At 55.2% G+C, this 27728-nt stretch overlaps 1 protein-coding gene across 3 annotated transcripts; it reads left to right on the top strand.

Annotated features, from left to right (window-relative positions):
• RANGAP1 (Ran GTPase activating protein 1) lies at positions 1-27073 on the top strand. Of its 3 annotated transcripts, XM_023729078.1 has the most exons (16): positions 529-934; positions 2798-2947; positions 6912-7039; positions 10389-10448; positions 12869-13048; positions 14548-14682; positions 16734-16892; positions 17953-18066; positions 18923-19022; positions 19135-19219; positions 20292-20466; positions 21935-22054; positions 22342-22444; positions 23696-23784; positions 24035-24156; positions 26044-27073. In XM_023729078.1, the coding sequence occupies exons 2-16, from the start codon at positions 2836-2838 to the stop codon at positions 26111-26113; spliced, it is 1752 nt and encodes a 583-aa protein (XP_023584846.1). In that variant the 5' UTR covers positions 529-934; positions 2798-2835; the 3' UTR covers positions 26114-27073. The 3 variants fall into 3 exon arrangements, with proteins under 3 accessions (XP_023584847.1, XP_023584846.1, XP_004373953.1); XM_023729079.1 differs by lacking the exons at positions 529-934; positions 21935-22054 and adding an exon at positions 1-201; XM_004373896.2 differs by lacking the exon at positions 529-934 and having other exon boundaries at positions 1075-2947.
• The last annotated feature ends 655 nt before the right edge of the window (positions 27074-27728 follow it).

The raw sequence follows: 27728 nt of genomic DNA, 5'->3' as shown, positions 1-27728 counted from the left end.
TGTGGGGAGCAGGTGGTGTCGGAGACGTGAGTGGCGAGAAGCTCTGGGAGAGCGGACGGACGAGCGGGCTGGGCATCGAGACCCCAGGACTTAGAGGCGGCGACCCCGACCTGACCTGACCCGGACCCTAAATCCGTCCCAGCCCCGCCGGGCTGACGCGCGCGCTCGGGTCGCCTCACACGGCGGCGCCGCCTGTTTACGGTAGGGTCGGGGCTCATTTCCTTTCCCAGTCACCTGCTTGGGATGGGAGAGGGGCGACAGGGCGGCCTTGGAACTAGGCGAGGACAGTGTGGTACCCACTCGGTCCTCTCTTTCGCGCTGGCGACGGCCAAGCGCAGAGGTGAGGTGGGGCGGGGGGCGCTGGCCCCTTTCACAAAGGGGGAAGCTGAGACTCAGAGAGGATGTCCGACTCTCCCGAGGCGTCCAGCCCGCAGCTGCCAGCAGTGGCGTCGGTGGCAGCTGGAGGTAGTGCGTGTCCGCTAGGATCCCGGGTGGGGCTCCCATGCTGCTCGCCTGTCATTGAAGGCCTGCTTTCGTGCGTCGCTCCCCCGTCGCTGCCTCCCCATAGGCCCACGCCCCGTGGAGGGCGATGCAGCCCCCGGGGATCGGTGTGAGTCACTGCTAGCGCTTTTGCGTGAGCGATGCATGTGCACCTGAGAAAGTCCCTGTGCACTCGCCGAGAAGGAAGGCAGCTGTTTTCGTATTTACTGTTGGTTTCGGCTATGCTGCTGACCCCTTGCTGACCTTGAACAAATCAATTCACCTCTCTGTGCTTCCATTTTTTTTTCTTTTCCGTCTTTAGAATGGATGGGAGGGGTCGACTGACTTGGAAGTGAGCCCCCTTCCAGCTGAGAAGTTCTGTGTCCCTGTTCCATCTGAAAGCCCCACCACCAAGCTTCCAGCCTCAAATTGCCCCATCTCAGCACTGCAAGAGGTGGTGGTGGTAATTTTTTTTCAATTTCAGCCAGACATTCTTTGAACGTCTTCTAAAGGCCAGGCCCTAAACCGCAGATAGAGTGATCCTGTCAAAACGTATGGAAGGTCACATCGTGTCCCTCATGTTTCTCTGCTAGAAACTCCCAGTGGTTTTTGTGACTTGGAGTAAGAACCACAGTCCAAGAACCACAGTCCGTGGCCTTTGTGACTTGGACCTCCTGTTCTTACCTCCTGTCTCCCTCCCTCACTGCTCAGCCCCAAGAGCCTCCTTGCAGTTCCTCTAACACCCCTCTCTCCCTCGCCCCCCAAGAGCCTTTGTGTTTGCTGTTCCCTTTGCAGGAATGCTTTTCCCCCAGATATCTGCAGGGTGCAATCCCTCTAGCCTTCAGATCGTATTTAATTGTTTTTTCCTAACAATACCTTCCCTAACCATTGTGCTTTAAATTGCAAAAATACTACTTACTCGCTTCCTTGTTTTTTCTTATCACTAACATACTAAATGTCTTATTTAGAATATATGCTTTACAAGGGCAGACTTTCTGCCTCTTATTCACTGCTGTCCTCTTGGTACCTGGAACCATGTCCAATACAGAGTTAAAAAAAAAATAAAGTTGCCATGGAGTCAATTCCAATTCATAGCAACTGTATAGGATAGAGTTGAACCACCTCATAGCGTTTTCAGCACTGTAATCTTTACGGAAGCCAACTACCACACATCTTTCTCCTGCAGAGCCTGGCTTCGAACCACTGCTGACCTTTTGGTTAGCAGCTGAGTGCTTAACCACTGTGCCACCAGGTCTCCTTTTAACACAGAGTAGTAATCCATAAATGTTTGTTGAATAAATGAGTGGATGCTTAAATCCAGAAGAATAAACTGAATTTATTTGATAAAGACAAGCAGACACAGATAAACCAGGGTAATGAGGATTCAGATCAGGAGAAAGGAGTGGGAAGCAGCTCTTTGAGCCTGGAGAAAGCCTGGGGGAGTGGGAGGATTGGGGGGTTCTTATATCTGTGTCTTGAGGATGAGTAGATTGGGGGAGGAGTTCTGGGTAGGAGTCTCTCAATAGGCACCTCCTAATTCTGTCTCCTGTATCAGCTCTCTTCCTTGGTTCCCCTTGATTACCTGTCATTTCTTATTTGGGGAAGTGGAGTTGTCCTTTCTGCCAGTCTCCTGAGCTCCAGGCTGGAGGCTCCTTTTTCCAGCAACTGTGTCCCTAGCCTATTGTGATGATGGCTGTTGTGATGTAGAGCGCTCTGGTCTCCTAGGAACCCCTGAGGCCCAGCCACCATGGGTTGCCCAGTCTCCTGGCCAAGGTTGAAACCAGGCGTGCATTGGGCCTACCCCTGTGCCCCACCCCCAGAGTCATGCCAGCGTGGGTGGTGGGGCATTCTTTGGGATGGATGACCTGGATCCCTTAGCCATCTGTGTTCTGTTTGAGGAACGGGACCCTCAAACAGACAGCAGCCAAGATGATGAGGCGGGTGTGTGCTTGGGGCAGGCTCTGCAGCCCTTGGTCTGGGACTCAGCTGCCATTCACTGGGGGCCCAGGACAGGGGCAGATCACATGGCTTTGCCAGGTGGCCCCAGCTGGGCAAATAGGCAGAGGAGGACTTGTAGTGAGGTGACAACTCTTCAGCGGCTAAGATGTGATATTTCTGTTTCTTTGCTGCCTCCTCCACTTTTCTAGAACTGTTACTTCTCTAATGCTGTTTTCATTTCTCCCGGTGCTTTAGCTCCTGGGGTCTCCATAGGAGGGGGAGATGGGGTCAGGTCCCTGAGATGGCTGATGTCCTATCCTGTCCCTTCAAGCAGCGGCCTCAGGAGACTCCCTTCTTAGTGCTACTTGTGCCTTCTCAGTTTGCAGATCTCCAGGGGAGCCCGCCAGCGTGGCCAGCATGGCCTCCGAAGACATTGCCAAACTGGCGGAGACGCTGGCCAAAACCCAGGTGGCCGGGGGACAGCTGAGTTTCAAGGGCAAGAGCCTCAAACTCAACACTGCAGAAGATGGTGAGTGAATGCGTGGGCTGGGAGGGAAGGGTATGCTAATGAACGCTCACTGGGCTCATACTCTTCTAGCTCCGTTATCCCCATCACTCATCCCACAGGCTGTCTGAGGTATGTGTTGTTGGGCCTATCCTAATGATGAGGCTCATGGATGTCAGTGGTCTGCCTGGAGCGCACGCTGGCTTCCCTGCCTGTCCATGTCCTAGCATTGGGCATCCTTGCCAGTTGTCGCTTAGGCTGGTAGATGGGAAAGGCCCTTTAGCTCTAAGAAGGAGATGATGGTAATGAGGGGCACAGCTAGTGGCAGTCCCAAGATTTAGCCCCTGCCTTCTGACTTCAGATCCAGTGCTGTTTCCTCCCCCATGGCACCTGGTGGCTCTGGGAATATCTGCCACCTTCCCCAGAGCTGAGACACTCCTGAGGTTGCATTAAAACAACCATCCCAGGCCTCTGTGGAGAGGGAGAGAGGACTGGATGCCCCTGTGGGCACACAGGTCTCTGGGACTGCAGAGAACTAGGGACCAGAGTGCAGACCCTGTCTTTCCATCCCTGGCCAAAGCATGCCTGGCACCAACCAGCCCAGAATTCCCTGGTGTCTGGAAGTGAAGGTGCCTATGTCAGTGCTTGGGAGGCCCCTCAGGGCTCTGGCTCAACCAGGGAAGCTGGCCTGGGCTTGCCTGGGTATCAGTGCACAGTGGGGCTTCTCGCCTCTCCCAGGTGGGAGTCCTTGGGTTGCTGGGTGCATGGTGATGCACATTCCCAGTCTCTCTGGGGCCTGAAAATATATAGATGCCTCCCTGTGCTTCAACCACTTTGATCCTTACATCAGTCCTGGGGGTGTAGGTGGAAATGTTGCCATGTTACAAATGACGAAAAAGACTGCCATGTTATAAACGAGGAGGAGACTTAAGTAGCTTGCTGAAGGTCACACAGCTGGTAAATAGCAAAGCCAGGATTTTCACAGGTCCAGCTGAGCCTCTGCTCCTGTGAAGTGGAAATTCTTATCAGTTCAGTAAACACAGACTTGCTTTTAGAGCCCATTTCATGAGCACTTACTCTGTCAGGCAGGGTGTTAGGTGCCGTACAAAAAGTACCTCAGTTTATCCTCACAAAAGCCCTCGAAATAGGTTTCTTTTCTGTTTCGTAGTTTGAGAAACTGAGGCTCAGGGAAGTAAAATGACTCGTCTGGGGGCACAGCTGTAAGTTGGGGAGCTGGGATTAGAAGTCCAGTTTGTTTGGCTCTAAAGTCCATGCTGATAACCTCTTCATTTCACCAGCGCAGTCTCCATAGGGTACCTTCTTTCGTAGGTTACCAGAGTTGCCCAGTGACAGCCCCAGCCTTTAGGGAGTTCCTAACCTGGAGTAGGAATGAGGTAGCCACGTAACTAACCGGAGGCCAAATGGGAAACATGCTCAGAGACATGAGCAGAGGGCTCTGGGAATGAGGCGGGGGAAGTCTGTGTGGGTGAGGGGGCATTTGAACTGTCCCTGAAGGAGGATTGGAGGGAGCAGGGTCACTCCAGGCAGGGAGAACGGGAGTTAAGGCACAGGAAATCCGGTGGTTGCTGGAACCCACGGGGGCCCAGGGAGAGCCCTGAATACACTGCTGAGGAGCCTGGTCTTGGCTGAGAGGGAGCGATGCAGTTGGGAGAGGGCGAGCACTTGTGTGAGGAGGCCACAAGGCTGCCAATTAGAATGAGGCCCTTTCCTCTCCCTGCTAAGTCACTTCAGGACCAAAGAAAGGCTTTTCTGCTTTCTGTGGCAGAGTAACAACACCCAGGCCTTGTTAGTCCCTGAGGCCATGCGGGGTGAGAGGAGAAATTACTGCCAGACAGCCTCCTGGCAGCTGGGTATTCAGCAATGATTGGGGCCGATCCGTGACCTGTTCCATGAGTAATCGTGTCTTTAAATTATGCATCGGTCCATTTGGATTGAAAACCCGAGGAGAGAGGCAAGCCCGCTTATGAACCCTGAGCTTCTCCCTACTCGCTCCATTTTCGTGCCTTTCCTTCCAGTCTGGGGCTATGCTGTGACTCCCCAGGGCTGATGTGGAAAGCACAGGACTTAGGGGTCTGAGGACGTATGTAGCCGATATAGCCCACATCGAGTGATGCCTCGAGTCACATACCCTTAAGCAGCTGTGCTCTCTCCTCGCTGACCTGGCCCGTCCCCGAGCAGTAGACGGGGACCCTTTTGGAGTGGGTCTCCCAAGGGGACGAGAGGTCCCACCAGCCCTTGCCCTGGGTACCAGCTGCAGAGGAGGCCTAGGTAACTGGGACCCTGGAGTTGCAGCTCCAGAGCGGCCCCCAGGAGAATGTGGCCAGGGAGAGGCTGGGGGCTTCTCCGCTGGGGTAAGGGGCTTGTAAAGTCCATGGCTGTCACAGAAGCAAGGGTTTGGGAAGGAGCACATAGGTTCCGTTACGGAAAACCAGTCTGAAGCCTGTCACTGCCATTGCCCAGAACTGGACAGAGTTGCTTTATTCCTTAAAACCTTAGTTTCCCCTTTGAGAAAATTGACTGGCTCATACCTGCCCAGCCCTCCTTGTTGTGAAATAGAAATGGAAAATGAGATGCCAGACACCACTTGCTAGCTGTGTGACTTGGATGGGCACTCACTATGTGTCTCAGTTTACTCGTTTGTAAAACAGACATAGTACTAGCTACCTTAGTAGGTTGTGGTGGGGAATGTCTGAGTTAATATTTGTAAAATGCTTTTGTCAACTGTAAAATTGTTGTTAGTGTTATGAGTATTATGTGCTCATCTCTGAGAGAAATAGTAGTGAACGAAGGCAGACCCAGTCCCTTCCCTCACAGAGCTCCTGGCCCAGTGAGGAATATGGGTGTTAATAAGTCACCATATAATGATAAATTGGTCATGTAAACACACGCACTTGTAACCCTGACACAGTCCCCAGAGGCTGTGCAGCCTGTGGGGCAGATATTTGACCTGGTCAGGGAGGTTGGGCAAGGGCTTTTGAGGAAGCGATGCTGCCGTACAGATCATATCACACCATGCACTCCCGTACAAACACGAAGGGGACAGTTCCAGGCAGAATGCAGCATGTGGGAAGGTCCCCCAGCCAGGACAGCTTGTAGTCAGCCCCTTACTAGTTGCAAGTCACAGCCTTTCTCAAGACCCTTGTGTGGGCCTCACAGCCCCAAAGGTCAAGTACAAACTGTGTGTCCCAGGCTCCACGTCCTCCGTACTGCCTGTCACCTGACTTCATCTTCTGCCAGCCAAACTAGATTTTGTTTTGTTTCATGTGATTTGTGTGTTTTTTGTTCTGATTATAAAAGTAATACCTGTTCATTGTAGAAAACAGAAAAATTGAAAGAAGTAAAAACCACATCCTTATTTTCACACAGCCCACGGATATGACTATTGTTTATTTTGGTGCTATAACATGAATATTTTCCAAGTCAAATATCTGTGTCACTAGTCATCATGGCATCAGTGTGATTGTATATAGTAGCCCAGTGAATAACCTACCTTCTCTTGAGGGCTATTTTGCTTGTTTGGAATTTTTCATCGTAATAAAATAGTACAGAAATGAACTCCCCACCCCCCGCCCATGAATCATTTAACAAGGAAAGCCATTGTGTGAGCTGGTCCTCTGGTTGCGGTGCCTTTCCCCCTCTTTACCTGGTATGCTCCCGCCCTCCTTGCACACTACCCACTCAGCCAGGTCTTCTCTGACAGCCCCAAGCAACCGGTTGCCGTTTTCATGTGGCTCCTGAGCATGTTACACCACCCTTGTCTGAGCCTAACTCCTTCCAGAGGGATCGCCTATAGCTATGCCCCCGCTGGACGGTGCCTGTCTGAGTCTTCTCTGTGAGCCAGGGCTGGCACGTGGTCAGCACACCAGCTCTGGAGTCTATGACTGACAAGGTGGTTGCTAAGCCCTCTCCTGCCTCACCTGTTCTGTGACTCCAAAAGTCTAACGTTGTTTCCTTTGGTCTTGGGTAGCTAAAGATGTGATTAAAGAGATTGAAGACTTTGATGGCTTAGAGGCTCTGCGCCTGGAGGGCAACACGGTGGGTGTGGAAGCTGCCAAGGTCATCGCCAAGGCCTTGGAGAAGAAATCGGAGTTGAAGGTGAGATCAGCAGTGGAGCAGGCCAACCTGTATCCAGTTCTCCCAGGCCCCTTCCCTGTTGGCAGTCACCTCAAGCAGCTCCTCTGCCTCCCGAGAGCCACAGCGTGACCAGGGTCCCTCACCCCGCATGACATGTCATTTGGTTCTCCAGGAAGCAGACACTGAGATGGGGTTAGGAGTGCAAGAGGTTTATTGGGGCATCACCTGTAAAAGATAAAGGGTGAAGGAGCAAAAATGGACTAGGAGAGCGTTCAGGTCACAGTGCTGACAGGACTTCTGGGAGGAGGGAAGGATGCTGGGTCTGGCAGCAAGAGCTCAGACTGGGAGGTGGTTCTGGGGAGCTCTGGAGCAAAGACTGCCTGTTAGAGAAATGGCCAGTCCCTAGTCCCCCTTCCATGCTCAGTCGTTGGTGATGGGCCGCCAGGAAGTGTGGCCTCAGCGCAGGCAAATGCCATGGTGGATTGAAGGTTCTACAGTTGGGGGCTGCCAGCTAACCGCACTCCTCACAGCTGGGCGGCAACTTGTTCTTGAAGGTCAGATCTAAGTGGTGCCCTCTGTGGCTGACAGAAGGGGCGATTCAGAGTCCTCTATGCCAGCACATCCCAGCATTCCACTGAGCAGCGCTCCTTCAAGATGCACTGTGAGAAATGGGGGAGTGCCACATGTCTAGACTGTCTGAGGGTGAGTGTCACTGCATACCCCCACCCTGGGGTGCCCAATGGGTATTAGCAGATGAAAGGCTCTGAAGAGGCATGAGAGGTAGACCTGCTTTCCAGACTGAACGCATGTCTCTTAATATGGATGGGCCTAGGCTTGTGCCTGCCTCTTCTGCATGTGTCATTTAATCCCCAGAGCAGACCCGGTGATGGAGTCTGTCTCATTTTATACATCAAGGGAACTGTGGCGGAGAAGACCATAATGCGGGTAAGTGGCCGAGCCACATTCACACCGCAGGTCCACTGCTCTTTGCGTTGGTACCACTGAACAGGGAAGGGATCCAGGGGCGAGGGCCCAAGAGGAAACAACGTGGATTTGCCCTGGAACAGCTCTTCCCTGCAGACCTGGGAAGAAACAGCATTGCAAGCTAGTTTAGGAAGTGGCCCTTGTGTTTGTTTCCTTAAGGAGGTCATTGTCAGGTTCATAGCCAAGGCAGTGGTTGTTTCTGCTCTCCTGCTGTAGGCCTGTCCTTTCCCTGAGCAGAAGCTGAGATGTTTTCCAATAAAAGAACTCAGCCCTCCCCGGTGAACTGTGAAGACAGGAATGGAGGAGGTGGGCCTGGGCTTGGAGGCTGCAGGACACAGCAGGTGGCTTGCATTGAGGGTTCAAGCCCCAGCTCCACCACCTGGTTTGCATTAGGAGGCCTTGGAACAAGTTCAGCTCTGAGTCTGGGTTTCTTGGTGAAGCAGGGCTCTTCCTTCTTCTTAGAGGTTACAGTGAGGGCCACATGAGGGCTTGTGCTGTGAGAGCTTGTGTGTTACGGTCACCCTGCAGACCTCACACCTCGAGTGGCTTACTCTACCCTCTCAGGCCTGCCTCTCTGCAAGAAGGAGCCCAGAGAGCTGAGAGCTGCCCTTGGGTGATGGCCCATTGTATTCTGGGCATGGTGCTGGTGCAAGATAAGATATTATCTCCTCGCAACACATGCACGGGTTAGGTCGCAACACATGCACGGGTTAGGTCACAACACATGTACGGGTTAGGTCTTGACACGTACAAAAGTCGGCCCAGCTAGGAGAAATAATTTGCTCAGGGTCACACATCTTACAAGGAGTAGGCTAGGCCTGGAGCCCTGATAGGAGGCCAAGCTCTTTAACTGCTCTGCTGCTGGCTCTGAGATCTGCTGCTGAGGCCTAAAGCGTTATGGTGCCAGGGGGCAGAGAGGGACAGTGAGGGGCCTGGGGTCTGCTAGGTCAGGGTTCTAGTTGAGATAGGACGCCAGGCCTGTGCCCTGGAGACCTGATGCTTCCCACACATGCCGACCTGACCCTCAGCTCATCACAGTTGGGTTTGGGCAGCTCCGGGGTGAGATGCTGTGATGCTGTAAGGGACTTGTCTCAGGCTGTGGTGCCTGCTCATGGCCCCAGGCCCGGCGCAGCTGACTTCAACGCCCGCAGCGTGGGAGCATCCAGCCAAGGCCCAGGTGAGTCAGAGAGGTTTGCCTTCTAGGAAGACGCAGAAGTTCTTTCACAAAACCAGCTAGTACTTAAGGCTGAGTTTAGTTAATAAATTTTAGGGACTGGATCTGCAGAGGAAAGTGAAGTGTATCCCATCATTGCTAGGTTTGACCCAGAGAAGGCTGGAGCTACCTGAGTGGAGCTACCCGAGCTGGAGCTCCCGGGGTTCTGTTTTGGGGGTGCGCAGAGCAGGCAGAGTTGGGGGTTAGGGCTGTGTGCTGGGAGACCACGTGTGGCTGGCTAGCGTGGTGAATGGTTCCGTCATGTGGCCACCGCCTTTGTGACATTATTTACCTAATATTTTCTTTAATCCAGCTCACTTTTCAAGAATTTAAAAGCAAACAAAATCACCTCTGTAAATGGAAAACTAGTATCCCTTACCATAAGTACAAAACCAAACCCTCTGTCATCAAATCGATTCTGACTCGTAGCGACCCAATAGGACAGAGTAGAGCTGCCCCATAGGGTTTCCAGGGCTGTAAATCTTTACAGAAGCAGACTGGCACATCTTTCAGCTGGCCATAAATGCAAAGTAACTAAAAGTAAAAGAAAGAAAATAACATTAAATTCTAGTTTGATATTGTTGCTGCCTGCAGGCTCTGAGACAGCCTGCTCTGTAAAAAGGGCAGATGAGCAAGAAGTGGAGTAGGAAGGACCCACTAAACTGAGGCTGTCTTCTGGAGGTGGTCAGAAAGTTGAAAGAGACTTGAAAACAGAGTCACTCCCTCACGGCTGGATCCAGTATTCTGTGTTCCTCAATCATGTCACAGGCTGCCATGGCCCACACTTTATGGGAAACTGGTACTGAGAAGGAGCACTGGGCCAGGAGGCTAGGGTCTTGGACCCAGTTCGGCTGCTGCCTTGCCATGGGGCCTGGGGCAGAGCTCTTCCTCTGAGCCTTTTCCCCTCCTAGAAAACCAGAGAGTTGCCCAGATCCAGCGTTTTCCAGACTGAGCCCTTCATGGTTCACAGCCTTCGGGGCCTCAACCTGAGGACCGGCCTCCAGGTCTCACCAGCCTCAGCCAGAGCTGGCCCAGCTTTTTACCGATGAAGCCCAAACTAGGAAGTCTAGTGATGCATGGCAGTTTCATGTCCACGAGATGATGTGCAGCTCGCTGGTGTCAGATCACCTCCAAGAGTCCCTGCTAACTTCTCTTTCCTTTCTCTTCCCAAAGCGATGCCACTGGAGTGACATGTTCACAGGGAGACTGAGGTCCGAGATCCCCCCAGCCCTGGTAAGTGGACGAGGCTGCTTCCCCCTCCACAGGCACCTCTGGGATTGTTCTCACCCCTTGTTCCTTCTGGAGACTAGGATAAGCCCCGGGAGACGTTGGACAGAAGCCAGGCAAGCATGGCACCTGCCCTGTGTCGTGACAGGAGGGCAGGGGGAGGACAGATGACAAGGGGGAAGCTGAAGTGTAAGGACTTGTGATTCACGAGGGCCTAGATAGGAGGAAGTCCAGCTGAGACTAGGGTGTCCCGGGGCTGGTTCTGGAGCCCGTGCTGTCACTCACACTGTGGATCATCATTTCTGTTATCGTTTCTCTTTCTGGCATCCCCCTCCTGTCACCCTGTGGTTCTTGTTCCCTCACAGCTTTATCTCACGTAGCCGGTTGTGGTCACCCCCAGCTTCCTCTGCCCCACCCTTTCTCCAGACCACTCTTCCTTTGGTTCGCACCATGGGTGGCTTCCTTTGGCCTCTGTTTTCCATCTCCCCGTTCCTCTGTATGTGTGTGTGCGTGCGTGCCTGTGTGTGTGTACGTGCACACGTGGAAGAGTGTGGGAGGAGGGCATCACACAGCAGACCGTGGCTTGCCTGGGCTTGGGGACGTGAGTAGGGCTAAAGTAAGCAGCCCCTTCAGCGTGTTCTCATAGCACAGGGCTGGCACACAGCGGCTCAGTGGTGCGGGCTCTTGGTTACGATTGTTTATGTTTTTGAGTCCCTCACTTGGTCGTGCTGGGGTGCCTTCTCCGGCCTTCATTCATATGGCCAGCTCTGGGGTTCCAGAGACACCCATGCACCAATCTCACTTGTAAAGAGCCCCCATTTAGTAAACAACTCAGGGTCATCTGAGGTGACAGGGGCCATAATGGGGGCCCAAAGGCCAGGCTCCCTGGGTAGGGGATTAGGAGGCAGGTCCTCAGGAGGCAATGTTTGTGCCTCGAAGGTGAGTAAGAACCATGTGCGGCGAGGCTTTAGGATGTAGGTTCAGTAAGCTCAGTTGGCTGATTTCATATCCAAAAAGAGCTTGAATGTACTTGGCTGTGGAACTCACTGTGAAAATTGTTTTACCTAAATTTTAGCATTTTATTTCCTCCGCCTTTGAGAAAGGTATTATCTCTGTATTACCAATGACGAGAGTGAGCCTTAGAGACGGGGAGAAGAGAATTTGGGGTTGGGGACGGCAGGACACAGCAGGGAAGCTGGAGCGACCACAGAGAGTTTGAGTGGCTGTGACTGCTTGGCAGGAGGGGGGAGGTCACCAAGGTGTCCTGCGCATAGTGGGGAGCCAGAGAACGTCCCTTCTTGTTCATCCAGTGGTGGGGAGGACAGTGGAGACTGCCTCAGCTACCACTTCGCCCAGGCAGGGTAGATAGTCTCCCCTCCCCCACCCTCCACCATGAACCTGACTGAGCCTTCTTTCTGGCTGTTTCTCCTGGGGACACAGGTACCCCCAGCCCAGTGGTTCCTAGGAGAGCTCAGCATTTTCCCCCCAAATCTGTTCCCAGGCCATGGCTTGAGACACTTCATCTGCCTGGTTACCCCCAGAAGCCTGGAGGCGTTTGTGGTACCTCTTCTTCCTTCTCCACATGAGCTGACCCATCTGCGTCTGCAGTATCCACTCCCCCGGGGCCAGCGTCCTCTCCCCGACACCCCATGGTCTGCTGGCAGCACTGTGGCCTGGATTGCTGCACTGCAGTCCTGGTGGTTGCTCAGCCTCCTGCCTCCCCCGCCCACCAGTCTCCCCTCCTCAGGTTCAGGGCCGTGTTCTGTACCGCTCATGCATCTCAACGTCCATTGCTGTCGGGCTCAGGTTCATAATTCTTGACCTGGTGTGCAAGGGTCTTGCCTGACTTGACCAGCCAAACCCCACGCCTAAGCCTCTCTGGAGGCTACTGAATGCTCGTTCCCAGGCACACAGGCTGCTGTTTCAGCTTTTGTGTCTCTGCTCCTGTTTTTGCCACTGCCTGCCTGGTTTTACTGCTGACTCTCATCCAGACTGAGCTCAAATGCCACCTCCTACAGGAAGCCTAGGACCTGGTGGTGCAGTGGTTAAGCGCTCAGCTGCTAGCTGGGAGGTTGACAGTTCGAACCCACCGCTGCCCAGTGGGAGAAAGATGTGGCAGCCTGCTTCCATAGGTTACAGCCTTGGAAACCCTAGGCAGTTCTGCTCTGTCCTTTAGGGTCGCTGTGAGTCAGAATCGACTTGGCAGCAATGGATAGACAGGAAACTTTCCCTGCCGCCCCACATGCACATGAGCCCCAACCCTAGCTGAGTTAGGACCCTCTGCATTTCCCAGTCCTGGGTGTATAGCATGGACAACTCTGCTGGAAGGCCTGTGTCTGCCGGTCCCCGAGGCAGGGCAGTGGGCCTGGCACAGAAGCAGTGCCCGTAGGTGTCTGTGAAACTGACAGGGCTTCCTCTGTGCCCAGATCTCACTTGGGGAGGGACTTATCACTGCCGGGGCCCAGCTGGTGGAGCTGGACTTGAGCGACAATGCCTTCGGGCCTGATGGCGTGCGCGGCTTCGAGGCCCTCCTCAAGAGCTCTGCCTGCTTCACCCTGCATGAGCTCAAGCTCAACAACTGCGGCATGGGCATCGGCGGAGGCAAGGTGGGTGCGGCCCCCACCCCTGTCCCCACCCTACCCGGTCCCCAGCTGCTTTTGTCCCTGGCTGAAGTAAGTGCTCCGGCATCTCATGTGGGCCCTTAGCCACCCACTGTCTGGGTGGCCGGCTGTCATTTGTTCTCTTCAAAGGAGAAAGCTCTCAAAGGCAGCGGCCTGTGGCTACTGGGAGAAGAGGTGGAGTTTGTGGATGTGGGGTTGCCAAGCAACCATGCCCAGTTTCCATGTTGCTTTGGTGACACGGAGGCCGTGCTGCATCCATACTCTGACCTGCTGGCTCTGCAAAAGCTGTCCTTGGGGCCTCCCCAGACCTGCCGTACCCTCAGAACAGCTGGCAGAGCCCGGGGCAAGGCCTGGTGTGTACCCGCACTCAGGGAGGCCTGGTGCCAGCACACCTTGGTTTCCAGTGGTCCTGCCCTGGATGCCTCCCCATCCTGCCAATGGGTCCGGCTGATCGGTGCAGAGAGGAGCCCCTTCTTCCCAGAGCCTGCTCTGTGGGCCGCCAGCCCTGATCTTCTCCTCAGGTCCATCCTGGCTCCTTCAGCCCCAGAGTCAAGGATGCTGAGTCCCAGTCTGCATCCCTCACCCCCCACCATGCATACCCCTGCACAGTCTGACTGCTGCTCAGCAAAAGGGAGGAAAGGCCTGAGGACACAAAGACTGACGTCGACTGCAGACATCTTTGAAGATGTATTGTATGCACTAGCTTAATTTTCCCATCTACACTGAAGGTGGGGGTGCTGCCTGCATTTTTCCAGATGTGTCAGTTTGGGCTTAGAGAGGCGAATAGAGTGCCCCATCCTGCAGCTCATGTGATCCAGTTAGTGGGATGTGGGATTTGAACTTTCAACTGCGAGGTTCCGTTCAGACTAGCAGGAGGAGCCTGGGTGACGCTTGCTGTGCCCCAGGCCGAGGAGCCGAGTGGCCTCCCTGCCGAGGGGTGTCTGTCACTGTCCACCCCGTGGAAGGGAGAGCAGGGGCACTCCAGGGCCCGCCCCAGCCAGTCCTGCCCCAGGACTTGGGAAATAAGCCAGGTGAGAGACCAGCACGCTCAGGGAGTTATTGATCTGACTGGGCAACAAACTGTGTGTCCCTTGTAAACATGGCTGCACCAGCACAGAGCACAGGTGCAGCCCAGCCTAAGGGAGGTGTGCTGGGGAGCCGGAGCTTCGACCTTGTAAAACGCCTCAGCTTCCCTGGCCTCACCTTGTCTCTGCTGTGTAGCAGTCCCAGGAGGAAGGCAGTGTTACCCATCTGCTTTGTTGACTTTGAGGAAATTGAGGCACAAAGAGCTTTTCCAGGAGTTAAAAAGCAGTAGATGTAAACGGTAGGGTGCTGGGCATGCATGAGGCGTGACTGTTGTGCTTTCTGTGTCTCCTCACCCCACCAGTGGCAGTGTGGCATGTTAAAGACTGGTTCAGAGGCCGTGGCCGCCCCGTGGGGAGAAGGACCTCCTGCCCACAGTTGGGCCCTGCCTTTTTCCACAGATCCTGGCAGCAGCTCTGACTGAGTGTCACCGCAAGTCCAGTGCCCAAGGCAAGCCTCTGGCCCTAAAGGTCTTTGTGGCTGGCAGGAACCGTCTGGAGAATGATGGAGCCACTGCCTTGGCAGAAGCTTTTGGGGTGAGTTGTTCTGTCCACCCTGACTGCTGTGCCTGAGGTGGGCTGACCTGGGGAGGCCAGCAGTCCTGGGTGGGAAGTCCAGCTCCGCACTTAGCCGAGACAGCAAGGTCTGTTCACCTGGAGTCGTTTCATCCCGTCAGCCTGTTAACTCCCCCAAACCTATTAGCTCAGCCACTTGAGATAGTGCGTGTCTGCAGTCACGTGATCCCCTACCGCCGGTGGGTTGGCAGCCCCACGGAGCACCGTGAGGTTGTGAGGCCTCGGCAGGGCCCACGCTCTGAACTGAGGACTGGTGGCACCAGAGCGGTGTGTGTGCTGGTATAGCCCAGCTTGGCTGGCCTGTGCAGAGCTCCCTGAGGGGTGCGACCGTGGCCTCTGTTGCACAGGACCCAGACATGGAGAGATCGAACTTGCCTTTGAGACCAGGAGGTGGGTGGGAGCAGGCAAGAGGCCCAGGGGTGGTGGTAAAGCACCCGGTGTCCTCGCCTCCTTGCTGCTCTGCCCCCTGCCCAGGGCACACCTGAGTCCCTGATCGTGATCCCATGAGAGGCCACCCCTGCCCACCACAGGGCTGAGACTTTGGGGTTTGTCTCCCTCGTCTCTTGACTTGAATGTTTAACATTCGGCAACTTTGCTAGAAGTCACCATGCTCAGGCTCAGACCACCACAGCCCTGCCACTTAGAACAGCCACTGCCAAATGGACCGTTAGAGGGGACCCGCGGAGGACAACTGCCTGACGTTTTACCTGAACCCCTTATGCTGCACAGACCTCCTGCCTCCTCACCTCAGCACTCTGCAGCAGGACCTGGAGGGGGGCTAGTCCTCATCCTTGCATCTGCAGGAGTTTAACGGTCATGTCTTCCCCACACCCCTCCCCATGGCCCCTGACCTTGTGGCTCTGGGGATGAGGTTACATTGTGCTGATGCTGAACCTTTGATGTATCCTCTAGTGCTCTTAGAGTGGGGCCCATGGCATTCCCCAGTCTGGATAGAATTCAGGGGTCTGTAAATGGGGGTGGAGAAATATTGCATCGTCATCCTCACTAACCTGGCTGAAGTAGAGTACGCTGAAACCTGTGAGCGCCAGAACTTGACCAGACTGCCTGTGTTCCCTCAAATTTTCCGCTTTTGACAGGGTACAGTCTGACCACTTTTCTAACACTCTGTTGTTCTTGTTAGTTGCCATCGAGTCGGTTCGGACTCATAGCGACCCTATAGGACAGAGTAGAACTGTCTTATAGGATTTCCAAGGAGCAGCTGGTGGATTCGAACTGCCGTCCTTTTGGTTAGCAGCTGAGCTCTTAACCACTATACCACCAGGGCTCCAACACTATTAGTGGAAAATGTTTGAGTTTTCTTTTTCTGACAAGTTTCTGCCTTCCACAGGTTCCGGCTTTCACAGGTTCTCCTGTATAACCTTTGAGTGTGAATGTAGACAATAGACCTCAGCAACTTTAAAAGTTTCTGTGGCTTTGTCAGCATGAGAAATCTAGGATATTTTCATGTCAAATTGTCGTTGTCGCAAATACATAGAAATGTTTATGTTCGTCACAGCCTCAGAATTGCAGTAATTAATAGAACCGCTCTTAGGCCTTGTTATTCAGTGCGTAAAAAAATACATCTATTGCTATAGCACACATCGTATTTTCAATATTTTGATAGCTGTGCTCCATTTTAATTGTTTTCTGTTGTAATCCTGTATAATTTAAAATTTAAAAACATTCTTCTGCAGTGGGAGTCCGTGGGCTTCACCAGACTGCCTGAAGTGTCCCTGGCACAGAGAAGATTAAGAAGCCCTGGCTTGTAATGGGCCTCAGTTGGCCTGCCTGTGTTTGTGTGGGAGACCCCCGATACTGTGCTGGGCTCCCAGGGACACCAGAGGGTGCCCAGGCACAGAGTCATGCCCATGCTCAATCCCGAGTCTATGCCCAGAAAAGCCCCAGCAAGCCACCACCTGGTGCTGCCACAGCCCCTCCCCGAGCCGGCCGTGGAGCACTGCTTGCTGGCCTGCTGGGTCTCCCTGCTCATGGCTCTCTCCTGCCCCTTGCAGATCATCGGGACTCTGGAGGAGGTCCATATGCCCCAGAATGGGATCAATCACCCCGGTGTCATGGCCCTGGCCCAGGCCTTCGCCATCAACCCCCTGCTGCGGGTCATCAACCTCAATGACAACACCTTCACTGAGAAGGGGGCTGTGGCCATGGCCGAGGTGAGGCCGCACCCCGGGCATGCAGGGTACAGCAGCTGCCTGAGCAGGTGCCCAGGGCTTCACAGGCTCCTTACCTGAGGCCACCCATGGGTCCTGCCAGCCTGACTGTGACCAGAACCGGGTCGTCCATCATGAGGTGGCCCATGCCCTTCTCGGGCAGCTCTGAGTGTTGGCACTGCCTTCACGCTGAGCTTGGGTCTGCCTCCTGTAGCCCCCAGCTGTTGATGCTGGTTGTTCTCGGACTGAACGGGACAAGACTGCCCTAGCTCCGTTTGTCTCATTCATTCGTTCAACAGCTGTTTATTGAGGCCCTGTTTGGTGCCGGGCTCTGTACCAAGCACAGGCCACACAGAGTTGGATCAAAGTCCCCACCTTCAAGGAGACCCTGGTTCAAGGAGGAAGGACGTGGCTGAACTGCAGTGCAGGGCTGAGTGCAGTGGCTGGTTGTCAGGGCCTCTAGGTGGGAAGGGGCTGCACGATCCCACAAAGGATGTTAGCGGAGAGGTGCATTGTGGGGTGGCAGTTCCAGTCTGACTTAGGGCAGGCTTCCTGGGAGAGGGCACGTTCAGGTGAGTCGTACAGGACAAGTGGATGTTCTCTGGACAGAGCGTGGGGAGTGTTTCAGGCCAGGGGACAGCAGCCTGTGGGAAGGCCCAGAGACTCGGGAGAGGCCCTGCCTGATGGGTCCTGGTCTGAAACGACCAGGGTTCAAGGTGCATTTGAGGGCTGAAGGAGATGAAGAGAGGGAGGCGAGCCTAGTGGCATCGCTGCCTCCTTGAGACTTTCTCCATAGTAACAGGGAACTATGAGGGTTTAAGTAGGGGTGTGACATGGTCACGTGTGCCTCAGGAAGAGGGTTCTGGTGTAGCAGGGGTTGGCTGGATGCTGGGAGACCAACAAGGAAGTGGTGAGCAGAGCCGAAGTGCTGAGGAGCCAGATACAGAGGAGGACAGGGTGTAGTGGCTGGTGTGGAGTGTGATGTCGCTGGGCCCCGTGGGGCTTGCATTGGGGCTGGGGTGAGGCCTGCACCTCACCCTGGGCCCCCGCTTCCTCACTGCAGACCCTGAAGACCTTGCGACAAGTGGAGGTGATCAACTTCGGGGACTGCCTGGTGCGCTCCAAAGGTGCTGTTGCCATTGCAGATGCCGTCCGTGGGGGCCTGCCCAAACTGAAGGTACCTAGACCTGCCTCGCCTCCGGGCGCTAGGCTTCCCCGTGCTTGGGACTCTGCTGGTGATGGTAGAGTCTGGGGGTGGGGGTCTAGTCTATAAAGGCAAGTGGGCCGGAGTTCACATCCCAGGTCTTCCACTTCCTGGCTCTGATTCTGTGCAAGTCTCTTCACCTCTCTGAGCTGCAGTCTCTCCATTGCTAAAATGGGAACAGGGGTGATGTGCAATATTATGGTACAGTCTAAACGTATTTAGGGGTCCCTGGGTGGTGCGTGAGGAGCCCTGGTGGCACAGTGGTTAAGTGTTGGGCTGCTAACTGAAATGTCAATGGTTTGAACTCAGTAGCTGCTGCACGGGAGAAAGATGTGGCAGTCTGCTTCTGTAAAGATTATAGCCTTGGAAAGCCTATGGGGCAGTTCTGTTCTGTCCTGCAGGGTCGCTCTGAGTCAGAATAGACTTGACAGCAATGAGTTTGGGTTTTTGGGTGGTGCATATGGCTAATGAGCTCAGCTGCTGATTGAAAGGTTGGCAGTTTAAGTCTACCCAGAGGCACCTCGTAAGAAAGATCTGGTGGTCTAGTGCAGCCATTGAAAACCCTGTGGAGCACACAGTTCTATTCTGACACGTGTTCTCCAGGAGTTGGAATCGACTAGCTGAAACTGGGTTTTTAATCATATTTGGTACCTGGCACAGTTACTGGGTAATGGCACCGTTGTTATTATTGGTATTATTCCCACCCCCTTTGTCCAGTTGGAGGACACAGCCTGCCCTATCCTTACTTGGGGAAACTGAGGCTTCAGGGTAGGATCTGGTGTGCTGGCTTAGGTGTCTGGTTGCCTCCACCCCTTCCTCTGATTTTTAGGAGCTGAACTTGTCATTCTGTGAAATCAAGAGAGATGCTGCTCTGGCCATTGCTGAGGCCGTGGGGGACAAGGCTGAGCTGGAGAAGCTGGACCTCAACGGTAGTCATGGCAGGAATGGCCTAGCGCAGGCCTTGGTGCTGGTGGGGAGCATGAGCCCATCCCCGTCTGGCCCTGGGCCCTGTCCTGACTCTCTGTTCCCTCCCATGAACAGGCAACACCCTAGGAGAAGAAGGCTGTGAGCAGCTTCAGGAAGTTCTGGATGGCTTCAACATGGCCAAAGTGCTGGCATCCCTCAGGTAGGAGTCAGGCTGTTCCTTCATTGATTATTTCAGTCATTCTGTAAACGTCAGCTGAGCGCCTGCTGTGTGCCAGGCACTGTGCTAGTCACTAGGGGTGTGAGGATGAGACTGTCAAGGTTTCTGCAATAACAGAACTGCGTGCTGGTAGGGCCGGGAGAGAGGATCAAGGAACAGGATGAGGAATTTAGTTATCATGTGTTCAACAGAGGAACCCATAAGGGCTGAGAATGGTCGCCTTCCGAGTGGGGGAGTTGGGAGGCCGAGGCAGGGAGGGCACATGGTCTGATCTGAAGCACAGTGAGGGCAGGTAGTACAGGGGCCAGAGAAGCGGGACAGGAGGGTCCTGGTGGTGGGTGGGAGGTGGGCACTTTGAAGGGGGCGGGGCTCAGGGTGGTTTTTAAAATAAGCCTGACCCTAGAGCACTTTGGTTTTGCTGGCGGGAATGATGCAGTAGAAAGGAAGAGACTGGTGGGAGAGAGCGAGGTCCCTGGGTATGCGGATGAGGGTCAGTTTCGCTGTCAGCCTTTCTCCTGAGAGCCCTCTAATCACCACATCGGCTTTGTTCGCTTGTCAGATAGTTGTGCCTCCTCAGTGCCCGGCCCTGAGCTGTTGCTGGGAACAGGGACTCAGATGGGCTCAGGGTTCAGGGGAATGGCATGGCCTTCCAGGGGCAGGGACACCCCCCCAGCCTGTCCCCCAAATGTAGCTTCCTGTGCTCAGCAAGACGTGGGTGGCTCAGTCCTGGGCAACCCCACCTGGGTGGTATTCCCGCCAGTCCCTGGGCCCAGCTGTGGAAGGCAGATCTTTCTTCCTTTTCTTTCTCTCACTCGAGGGACTAGGGGCTCCCTTGGGACAGGGAGGAGATGATTCTTCTGTGTCTGTAACCTGGGGTTCTCTGAATGATGGAAAATGAATGAGGTGCTCTCCCCTGCACTGGGAGCAGGGGATCCCCCTCCCCTCCCAGGATGCCTCCTGTCTGGCTGGTGTCTGTGGGCTCGTGGAGCCAGGCCTCTGAGCAGCATGGGCCACTGGGCAGGGAGGGTCTGCTTTAGCTGGCTCCTCTCTGCAGTGATGATGAAGGTGAGGATGATGAGGACGAGGAGGAGGAGGAAGGAGAGGAGGAGGAAGAAGAAGATGAAGAGGAGGAGGAGGAAGAGGAAGAGGAGGAAGAAGAGCCACAGCAGCAAGGGCAAGGAGAGGAGTTGACCACACCCTCAAGGAAGATTCTGGACCCTAACAGTGGCGTGAGTTCCTCGTTATTTACCAGGATCAGAGCCCTGGTCCCCTGAATGCGAGACCCTGCAGTGTCTTGTGGCGGCAGGGAGGTGTGGAATTCACTTAATAGTGCAGTGGTCTCAGACTTTAATGATTTGCATGCTCCTGCGAGTAAAACCCGTTGCCGTCGAGTTGATTCCGACTCATAGCGACCCTATAGGACAGTGGAACTGCTCTGTAGGGTTTCCAAGGAGTGGCTGGTGGATTTGAACTGCTGACCTTTTGGTTAGCAGCTGAGCTCTTAACTGCTGCACCACCAAGGAGTGTGCGAATCAGCCAACCCACAGAGAAAGATGCAGCAGTCTGCTTCCATAAAGATTTACAGCCTTGGAAACCCTATGGGGCAGTTCTGCTCTGTCCTTTAGGGTTGCTGCAGGGTCAGTACAAGTCATGATTGACTCCACAGCAGCGGGTTGGGTTTTATGAGTGAAAAGGAGCCCTGGTGGCACAGTGGTTAAAGCACTCATCTGCCAACTGAAAGGTCGATGGTTAGAACCCACCAGCCACTCCTTGGGAGAAAAGACCTGGCGATTTGCTTCCATAAAGATTACAGCCTAGGGCAGTTCTGCTGTGTCCTTCAGGGTTGCTATGAACTGCCATCGACTCAGCGGCACACAACATGAGTAAAAGAGAAAAGCACCCAGTGTACTTATATTTTACCTGTATTTATGTTTACCCCAATATAGATCTGTTTATGAATTTATAATATTTATAAACTGTAATATTAGGCAACATTATATAATTATAATATATGCCATTGCATTCTTTATATCTATAAAACATATGTAAATACTTCTACAACAATAAGAGTTGAAAAAGTAAGCATAAATAAAAAGTTCTGATAAGTTTTTCTGACCTGCCAGTGGATTACCTTGGCCACCTTTAGGGACAGCCCCTGATTTGAGGGACAGTGTTAGGGCCGGTGACCCAGCTGGGCATTTGGTATCCCTTGCCTGACCAGGAGGGCTGGTGAGTCAGGCTGCCATGCATAGTTCACGCGTTCATATTCTCTCATAGGTTCCCTCGTAAAGCTCCTAGAAAACTGTGGGTTGGACTGAGGACTCCCCACGCTCATGTTGCATTTGGCTTCTTTTCCAGTTTATGGAAGCAGTTAAGCAAATGGCTAGGCATTACTTATTATGTTTTCCTTTGGGCACCGCTGGTGGTGCTTATCCAGACTAGACTCTGGTTCCAGGGTCCCCTGGGGCATCACATGTCCTGGAGAGGACCCCCTGGGCAGTGCCGGCTCTTTGAGTCCTAGGGAGGTGACTTGTGCCTTCCCTTTGGGAGTGGGAGCTGAGTGGGAGGAAGAATCCTGGACTTCGCGCCTTGCCTGGCTAGTGAGGCGTGGGTGTTCTGGGGGTGGGGAAGGGCAGAGCCAGGGAGGAACCTGGGGTTTGGTGCTCAGCAGAGCCTCCCACGCCACCTGTCTCTCAGGAACCAGCTCCTGTGCTGTCCTCCCCGCCCCCCGTGGACGTCTCCACCTTCCTCGCTTTCCCCTCTCCAGAGAAGCTCCTGCGCCTGGGCCCCAAGAGTTCCCTGTTGATAGCCCAGCAGGTAACCACTACAGTCGCAACCTACCAGTGGTGTGACTTCTAAAACTGCCATAGAAAAGGACAAGTAGAACATGGGACTGGGAGAGGGGGCTGAGGGGGCTGGCCACCCCCGACTGCTCTTTAATGTAAGAATATGTGCGTGTGTGACCAGTATGTCTGTCAGACCTCTGGTGGATGACTGCACCCCACCCAGTGAGAGATCCTGCCCACCAGGAGCCCATGTGTGGCTGGGGCTCTTCTAGCCAGCAGCAGAGCCCAGGAAGTCTCCACTGTCTCTTGTCTCCTCAGACCGACACATCTGATCCAGAGAAGGTGGTCTCTGCCTTCCTGAAGGTGTCTTCTGTGTTCAAGGACGAAGCCACAGTGAGGATGGCTGTGCAGGACGCAGTAGGTAATGGGGGCAGACAGGGCCTGGGGGTCTCGGTTCTTCTCCTGGCACCAGGGCTCATGCACCCCCGGATGACATTTACTGGTGACTGTCACTCTCTATTCAGTGCTCGTGGATAGACCCCTGTCAGCCCCCTCCCCCCACCCGTCTGTCACCCTCTGTTCAGTGCTCGTGGATAGACCACTGTCAGCCCCTTCTGCCGCCACCAGTCTGTTGGATTCTCGCCATGGTCCTGCACTGGAGCAGCCTGGGGGCTCTCCACTCTGTTTTTTGCAGATGGGGAAGCTGATGCCCAGAGAGGTTACAGGCCTTTCCCAAAGTCATACAGCTGTGTATAGCTAGATCATAGGTCTTTCTTCACCTCATGGTGCAGGGCAGGGATGTCAGGTAGAGGCCTGGGCTGCGAGCCATGCTGTCTTCCTGGGGAGACCAGATGGTTGTGTCTGCAGGCCCCATGGACACAGTCTGAATTTGGGTGCCAGAGCCCCTTGGGGATGGGGTGGAGAGCTGAGCCTTCGTCTCCACCTCTGAGCCCGTGCACACACAGTCCGCTCGACGGGAGGTCCCCTGTATGGAGGATGCCTGCTCTTCCCATATCTTTGACGAGGCCTCTCTGGATCTTGGGTCTACCTCTGCCACGCCCTGTCACATCCTCGCCCCTATCCCACTCTTAGTTACCTCTGTCACAGCACCTGTCGCCTTCTACCTTGTTGACTTAGGGTGGCTGAGCCTTGAAGGGTGGGCCAGATCTGGCTAGGAGAGGAGGAGCCTACACACAGGAAGGGTAGAAACCAGTGGAAACGCGTGTGGTGGTTATCCTGGCAGCGTTGAGGTGGGGTGGGGGCCGTGGGAAGTGAGGCTGGACAAGGCATCTTGGGGCCAGGTTGTAGTCTGCAGGTCTGCTACTTGGCAGCCCACCCCCTCGGGAATTTGTGGGAACCAAGTTGCCTAAGTTCTGTTTTCTGAAACAGCCTAGGACAGAAGCAAGTGCCCAAAGCCAGGCCCTCAGCCACTGCCCCCTTGACCTCTTGACCCACTCAAGTGTCTGAAAGCTCCTCCAGTGGGGTCTGCCTTACTTAATCTTTGCCCCTGCTGTCTAGGTGGGCACAGTGGGTGGTGTCACCAAGCCTGTTTTATGTCTGAGCCCAGGATGGAGAAGGGCCAAAGGCTGACTGAGCTCTTCCCTGGTCCCAGCTGCCCCCTCAGTCTGGAACTTGTGTTCACATCTCACCTCCTTCTGGGCACCTCTTACAGATGCCTTGATGAAGAAGGCCTTCAGCTCATCCTCCTTCAACTCCAATGCCTTCCTCACCAGGCTCCTCATCCACATGGGTCTGCTAAAGGTGAGGCTGGAAGGAGTGGGGACCAGGGAGGGTGAAAGTGGACCAGAGGTGCTCCGTCCTTGCCATGCCTACCCCACCCGAGACCTCAAGTCTTTCTGGGGCCTGTCGCCCACACTGTGTCCCTGTGGCGCACTGACTCAGCTTAACTTCGAACAAGGGACACTGTCAGCAGGTGTGGATGCTGGACACCAGGGCCTCCAGGTGACTGTAAAGCTCTCCCTTAAAGCCATCTGCTTTGTTCTCCTTGCAGAGTGAAGACAAGGTCAAGGCCATTGCCAACTTGTACGGCCCCCTGATGGCTCTGAACCACATGGTGCAGCAGGACTACTTCCCCAAGGCCCTTGCTCCCCTGCTGCTGGCGTTCGTGACCAAGTGAGTGTGCCCACCTCGACATCACTGGCCGGTTTGTGTGCTCAGGCACTTGGCTGGCCTGGTCAAGAGGAGCCTGTTCCAGGAGCTCTAGCCCATCTGACATCAGGCTTATGAGAGGCCTACAGGCCTCCCAGGCTCGCGGTAGCTATGCTAAGTCTTTCTGCCACCTTGTGAGGTCTCCCCGCTATTTGCCCAGCTGAGGACGTGGGGCTCAGGGACTGTCTTCCTTGTGAGGAACAGAAGACTGTAATAGTCTCCACTTTCCAGATGAGGACACTAGCCCCCGGGTTGGTTAAGGAGTTTTCCGCAGACAGACACTAGTCAGAGGCCAGGCCATTGTCCAGACCTGAGCGTGCTGATCTAGGTCCCGTGCTCGGTGTGGTCTCCGGGAACAGTTCAGTATCCTTCCCCACCGCCACCAAGGCCACAGGGGCCTGTTTGTGTCCGCCTTCTGCAGCCACAGTCCTGGCCCTGGGGACACCCTTTGCTCTGGGAGCTGCCAAGGTACCCAGAGACCTGGAAGCCTTGCCTTGCCCTGGAGGGTCCTGGGGCATTGGTGGGCACTGGCCACAGCTGAGTAGCATGAAACCTCCAGACCCTGGGGCCCCACCAGAGGTGGGTCGGGAGGTTTGTCCCTTGTGCCCTCCCTGAGGCCTTGTGTGACCCCCAGCCAACCTCAGTCTCCCCATTTGCCCAACTGAGACGTTGAGCGAGATTGACCACCGCCCCCGACCTTGGGCAGTCCAGAATGGAGATGGGCTCAGGCCATGTGCCTAGCGCCAGCTGGTTGCAGTCAGGGCACATGGAGGCTGTGGGGAGGGCAGTGAGTGGAAGCCGGCACAGACAGTGTGGACGTCCACCGGCCTTCAGCACCCAGTGCTGTGTTGTGTTTTTATCCATGGAGCACTGCCTCCTTGGTCAGGCCTCACCCTCTCTCACCCACACGTCCACTGCCACACCCTCCCCAGCAGCTGGATGAGCTTTTGAAAGCAAACCTGACCAGTCCACTTCTGTCAGCGTTGTGGCCACAGACTGACTGCAGCCTCCCCGCTCACCCCCACAAGGCCCACCCTCCCCAAGCCTGTGCCCACAGCGGGTAACACTCCTCAGCCCCCGGGCTTAGTCCATGCTGCCTAGAGTGTCTACAGATGGTGGCCATGGCCTCTACCTTCCACCCGCTGACAAAGCCCAGCTTCCTGTCACTTTCCCGCCGTCCCCACGCTGCCCTCAGCAGGGCATGGCCTGTGAGGAGACGCCCTCGTCCTTGTCTCTCTTGTAGGTTGCCCACCCCCAGCCCAGCCCTCGCTCTGTGCCCATTTTAAAAAAAAACGCCCCCTGTCCCTCAGATGACAGGGTGTGTGGTGGCATGCATGATTCCCCACCCTCAGCCCCCTGCCAGTTGTCTGGGATCCCAAGCCCTGCCTGGTCCAAGGGGCTCTGGGTCAGAGGTGTCCTTGGTGCTGGTTCTACCTTACACTTGCCAGGTGTCTGTCTCCCCTCTCCTCCACCATTACCTGGTGTCTTCCCCTGCAGTGAGGCTGATGATCTCCATGGGAGGGCTCAGGTGGGGCACTCGTGGCCCCTGAGGGCTCCCTGCTGGTAGAAAGAAAACACCCAGCTTCCCACCTGAGCAGACGTGCTTCCTGGCCCGGTGTTACCCACCTCTCTCAGCCTCCTGCACTCCCCACTCCCAGATGTACAGACAGCAGAGAACTAATGTCTCCCTTGCAAAGTCCTCGTGAGATTAGAAAATTGAGTTGGGTGTGGTTCAAGCCTCAACTGGTGGTCCCCACGTCCCGCTTCACAGGTGGGAGCCAGGCTGGGCTGGAGCCTGAGCTCCTGGGGCCTTGGGTGCCTGCCCCCTTGCTGACCCTTCTTTCCCCTCAGGCCCAATGGTGCCCTGGAAGCCTGCTCCTTTGCCCGTCACAACCTGCTGCAGACGCTGTACAAGGTCTAGATGGGAAGCCAGCCTCTCCTGTCCCTCAACCTGGACAACGGCTTGGGGAAGGGGCTTGGACGAACTGAGCTACAGCCCAGCCCTTTCTTCAGACAGGACTCTGGTCGGAGGCATGGAGAGTCTTTGTCTCATGTGTCATGTCGTCCTGAGTGTGTGCTGTGTGGGTGCATGGCGGTGTGTTGCCTGTTGGGCATGGGTTCTTAACGTCTCCCTGCTGGACTGGCCCTGGTCCTGCCTTAGGGGAGCTGCCGCCAGGGGCGGGGGCAGGAGCTGTGAGTTGCTCTGCTGTTAAACTCACAGCCATCTGAGGACGCTCTGCTCGTCTGTGCCTCAGGGTCAAGGCCCCGGTGGCTGTCCCTGCCCACCTTGCCTTCCCCTCCCCGTGGGTTACCCCCAAGCCTGGGGAGTTGCTGTCTGTATGCTGTCCCTGCTGTGTTGTGGTGGGGCCATCCTGCCCTACCTGGGCCGCTCGGCACTGTCTCTGCTTCCTGTCACCAAGCCCTGGCCCTGCAGTGACTGCTGTCCCCACCATCCATCCCTGCTGTGCAGGCAGCTTGGCCTAAGGAGCAGAGACTTCCAGGTGGGGTGTGGGGGGTGTCAGCAGAGGGCAGGATCCTAGCCCCATGCCGTATGGACAGGAAGAGAAACCAGGGGGCAGACCCCAGACCGTCCAGGAGTGGGAGCTGCCTGGCACTGCACTGGCTCCAGCCCAGTGGCCTCCCCAGACTGCTGGCTGAGCAATGTGTGGTGGGCACCTTGGCAGGCCCAGTCCTGTTCTCCAGCCTGAGAGGGGCAGGACCCCTGCTGCCTGAGCTGCATCTTGGGCTGCTCCCAAAGGGCCCCCTGGGGCATGGGAGGGGTAGGGGCTGGACTGGGTGAAGATGCCCTGGGACCCCCCCTTAGCAGCCCCAGGGCCCATGTGCTTTCCCCTTTGTCCTCTTTACGTGTCTAGGCTGTGCACGGGGCTTAAATAAAGTCATGTGTGGCAGCAGTGAAGACTGAGACCTCTTTCACCCCAAGTGGGGCATCCTTGGGCTGGGTGCACTGGCCACCGTGTCTCTTAAGGGGCAGTCTGTCCTGTACAAGGGGCCCTGGGCAGCCCAAAATCTTCCTCACTTGTGGGCAGGTCAGCTGCCCTTTCACAGCTCGGAGGGTGGTGCCCAGGAGGGGCAGTGGCTCCTGAAGGGGTAGACAGCTCTCCATTGCATGCTCACCCTTCTCCCCACCTCTGGGCTGCAGGGCCCTTGGCCCCTGCCTTGTGCCCTTCGGTCTGGATCCAGCTGGGCCACCCACTGCCTGGATTTTGCCACAGGCCCTACCAGCTGCAGTCAGGAGCCCCTGGGCCTGGCCTCAAGGTCACTTCCCAGGGCTGGGCTTGGCTGGGAAACCACAGCAGGATGCCTGGCCGCATGGCCCAGGCTGGGGTCTCCTCCCTTCGCATCCTTCCGTACTTCTGTCACTTGTGTGAGGACGGCCTGGTAGACCCTCCCCTCCCACCTGAGCTGGCGTGCACAGGGAGCCTGTTTCCCCCATGGGCATGCGAGTCCCTTTAAGGTTTCTTAGGGCACAACACCCAGACTGTTTCTTGGGTCCATATGAGCCACTTAGTCAACAT

This window comes from Trichechus manatus, unplaced genomic scaffold, assembly GCF_000243295.1.
Source record: "Trichechus manatus latirostris isolate Lorelei unplaced genomic scaffold, TriManLat1.0 scaffold00027, whole genome shotgun sequence".
Taxonomy (NCBI): Eukaryota; Metazoa; Chordata; class Mammalia; order Sirenia; family Trichechidae; genus Trichechus; species Trichechus manatus.
The sequence above is the reverse complement of the archived record's forward strand: the minus strand, read 5'-3'. Positions and strand labels throughout refer to the sequence as shown.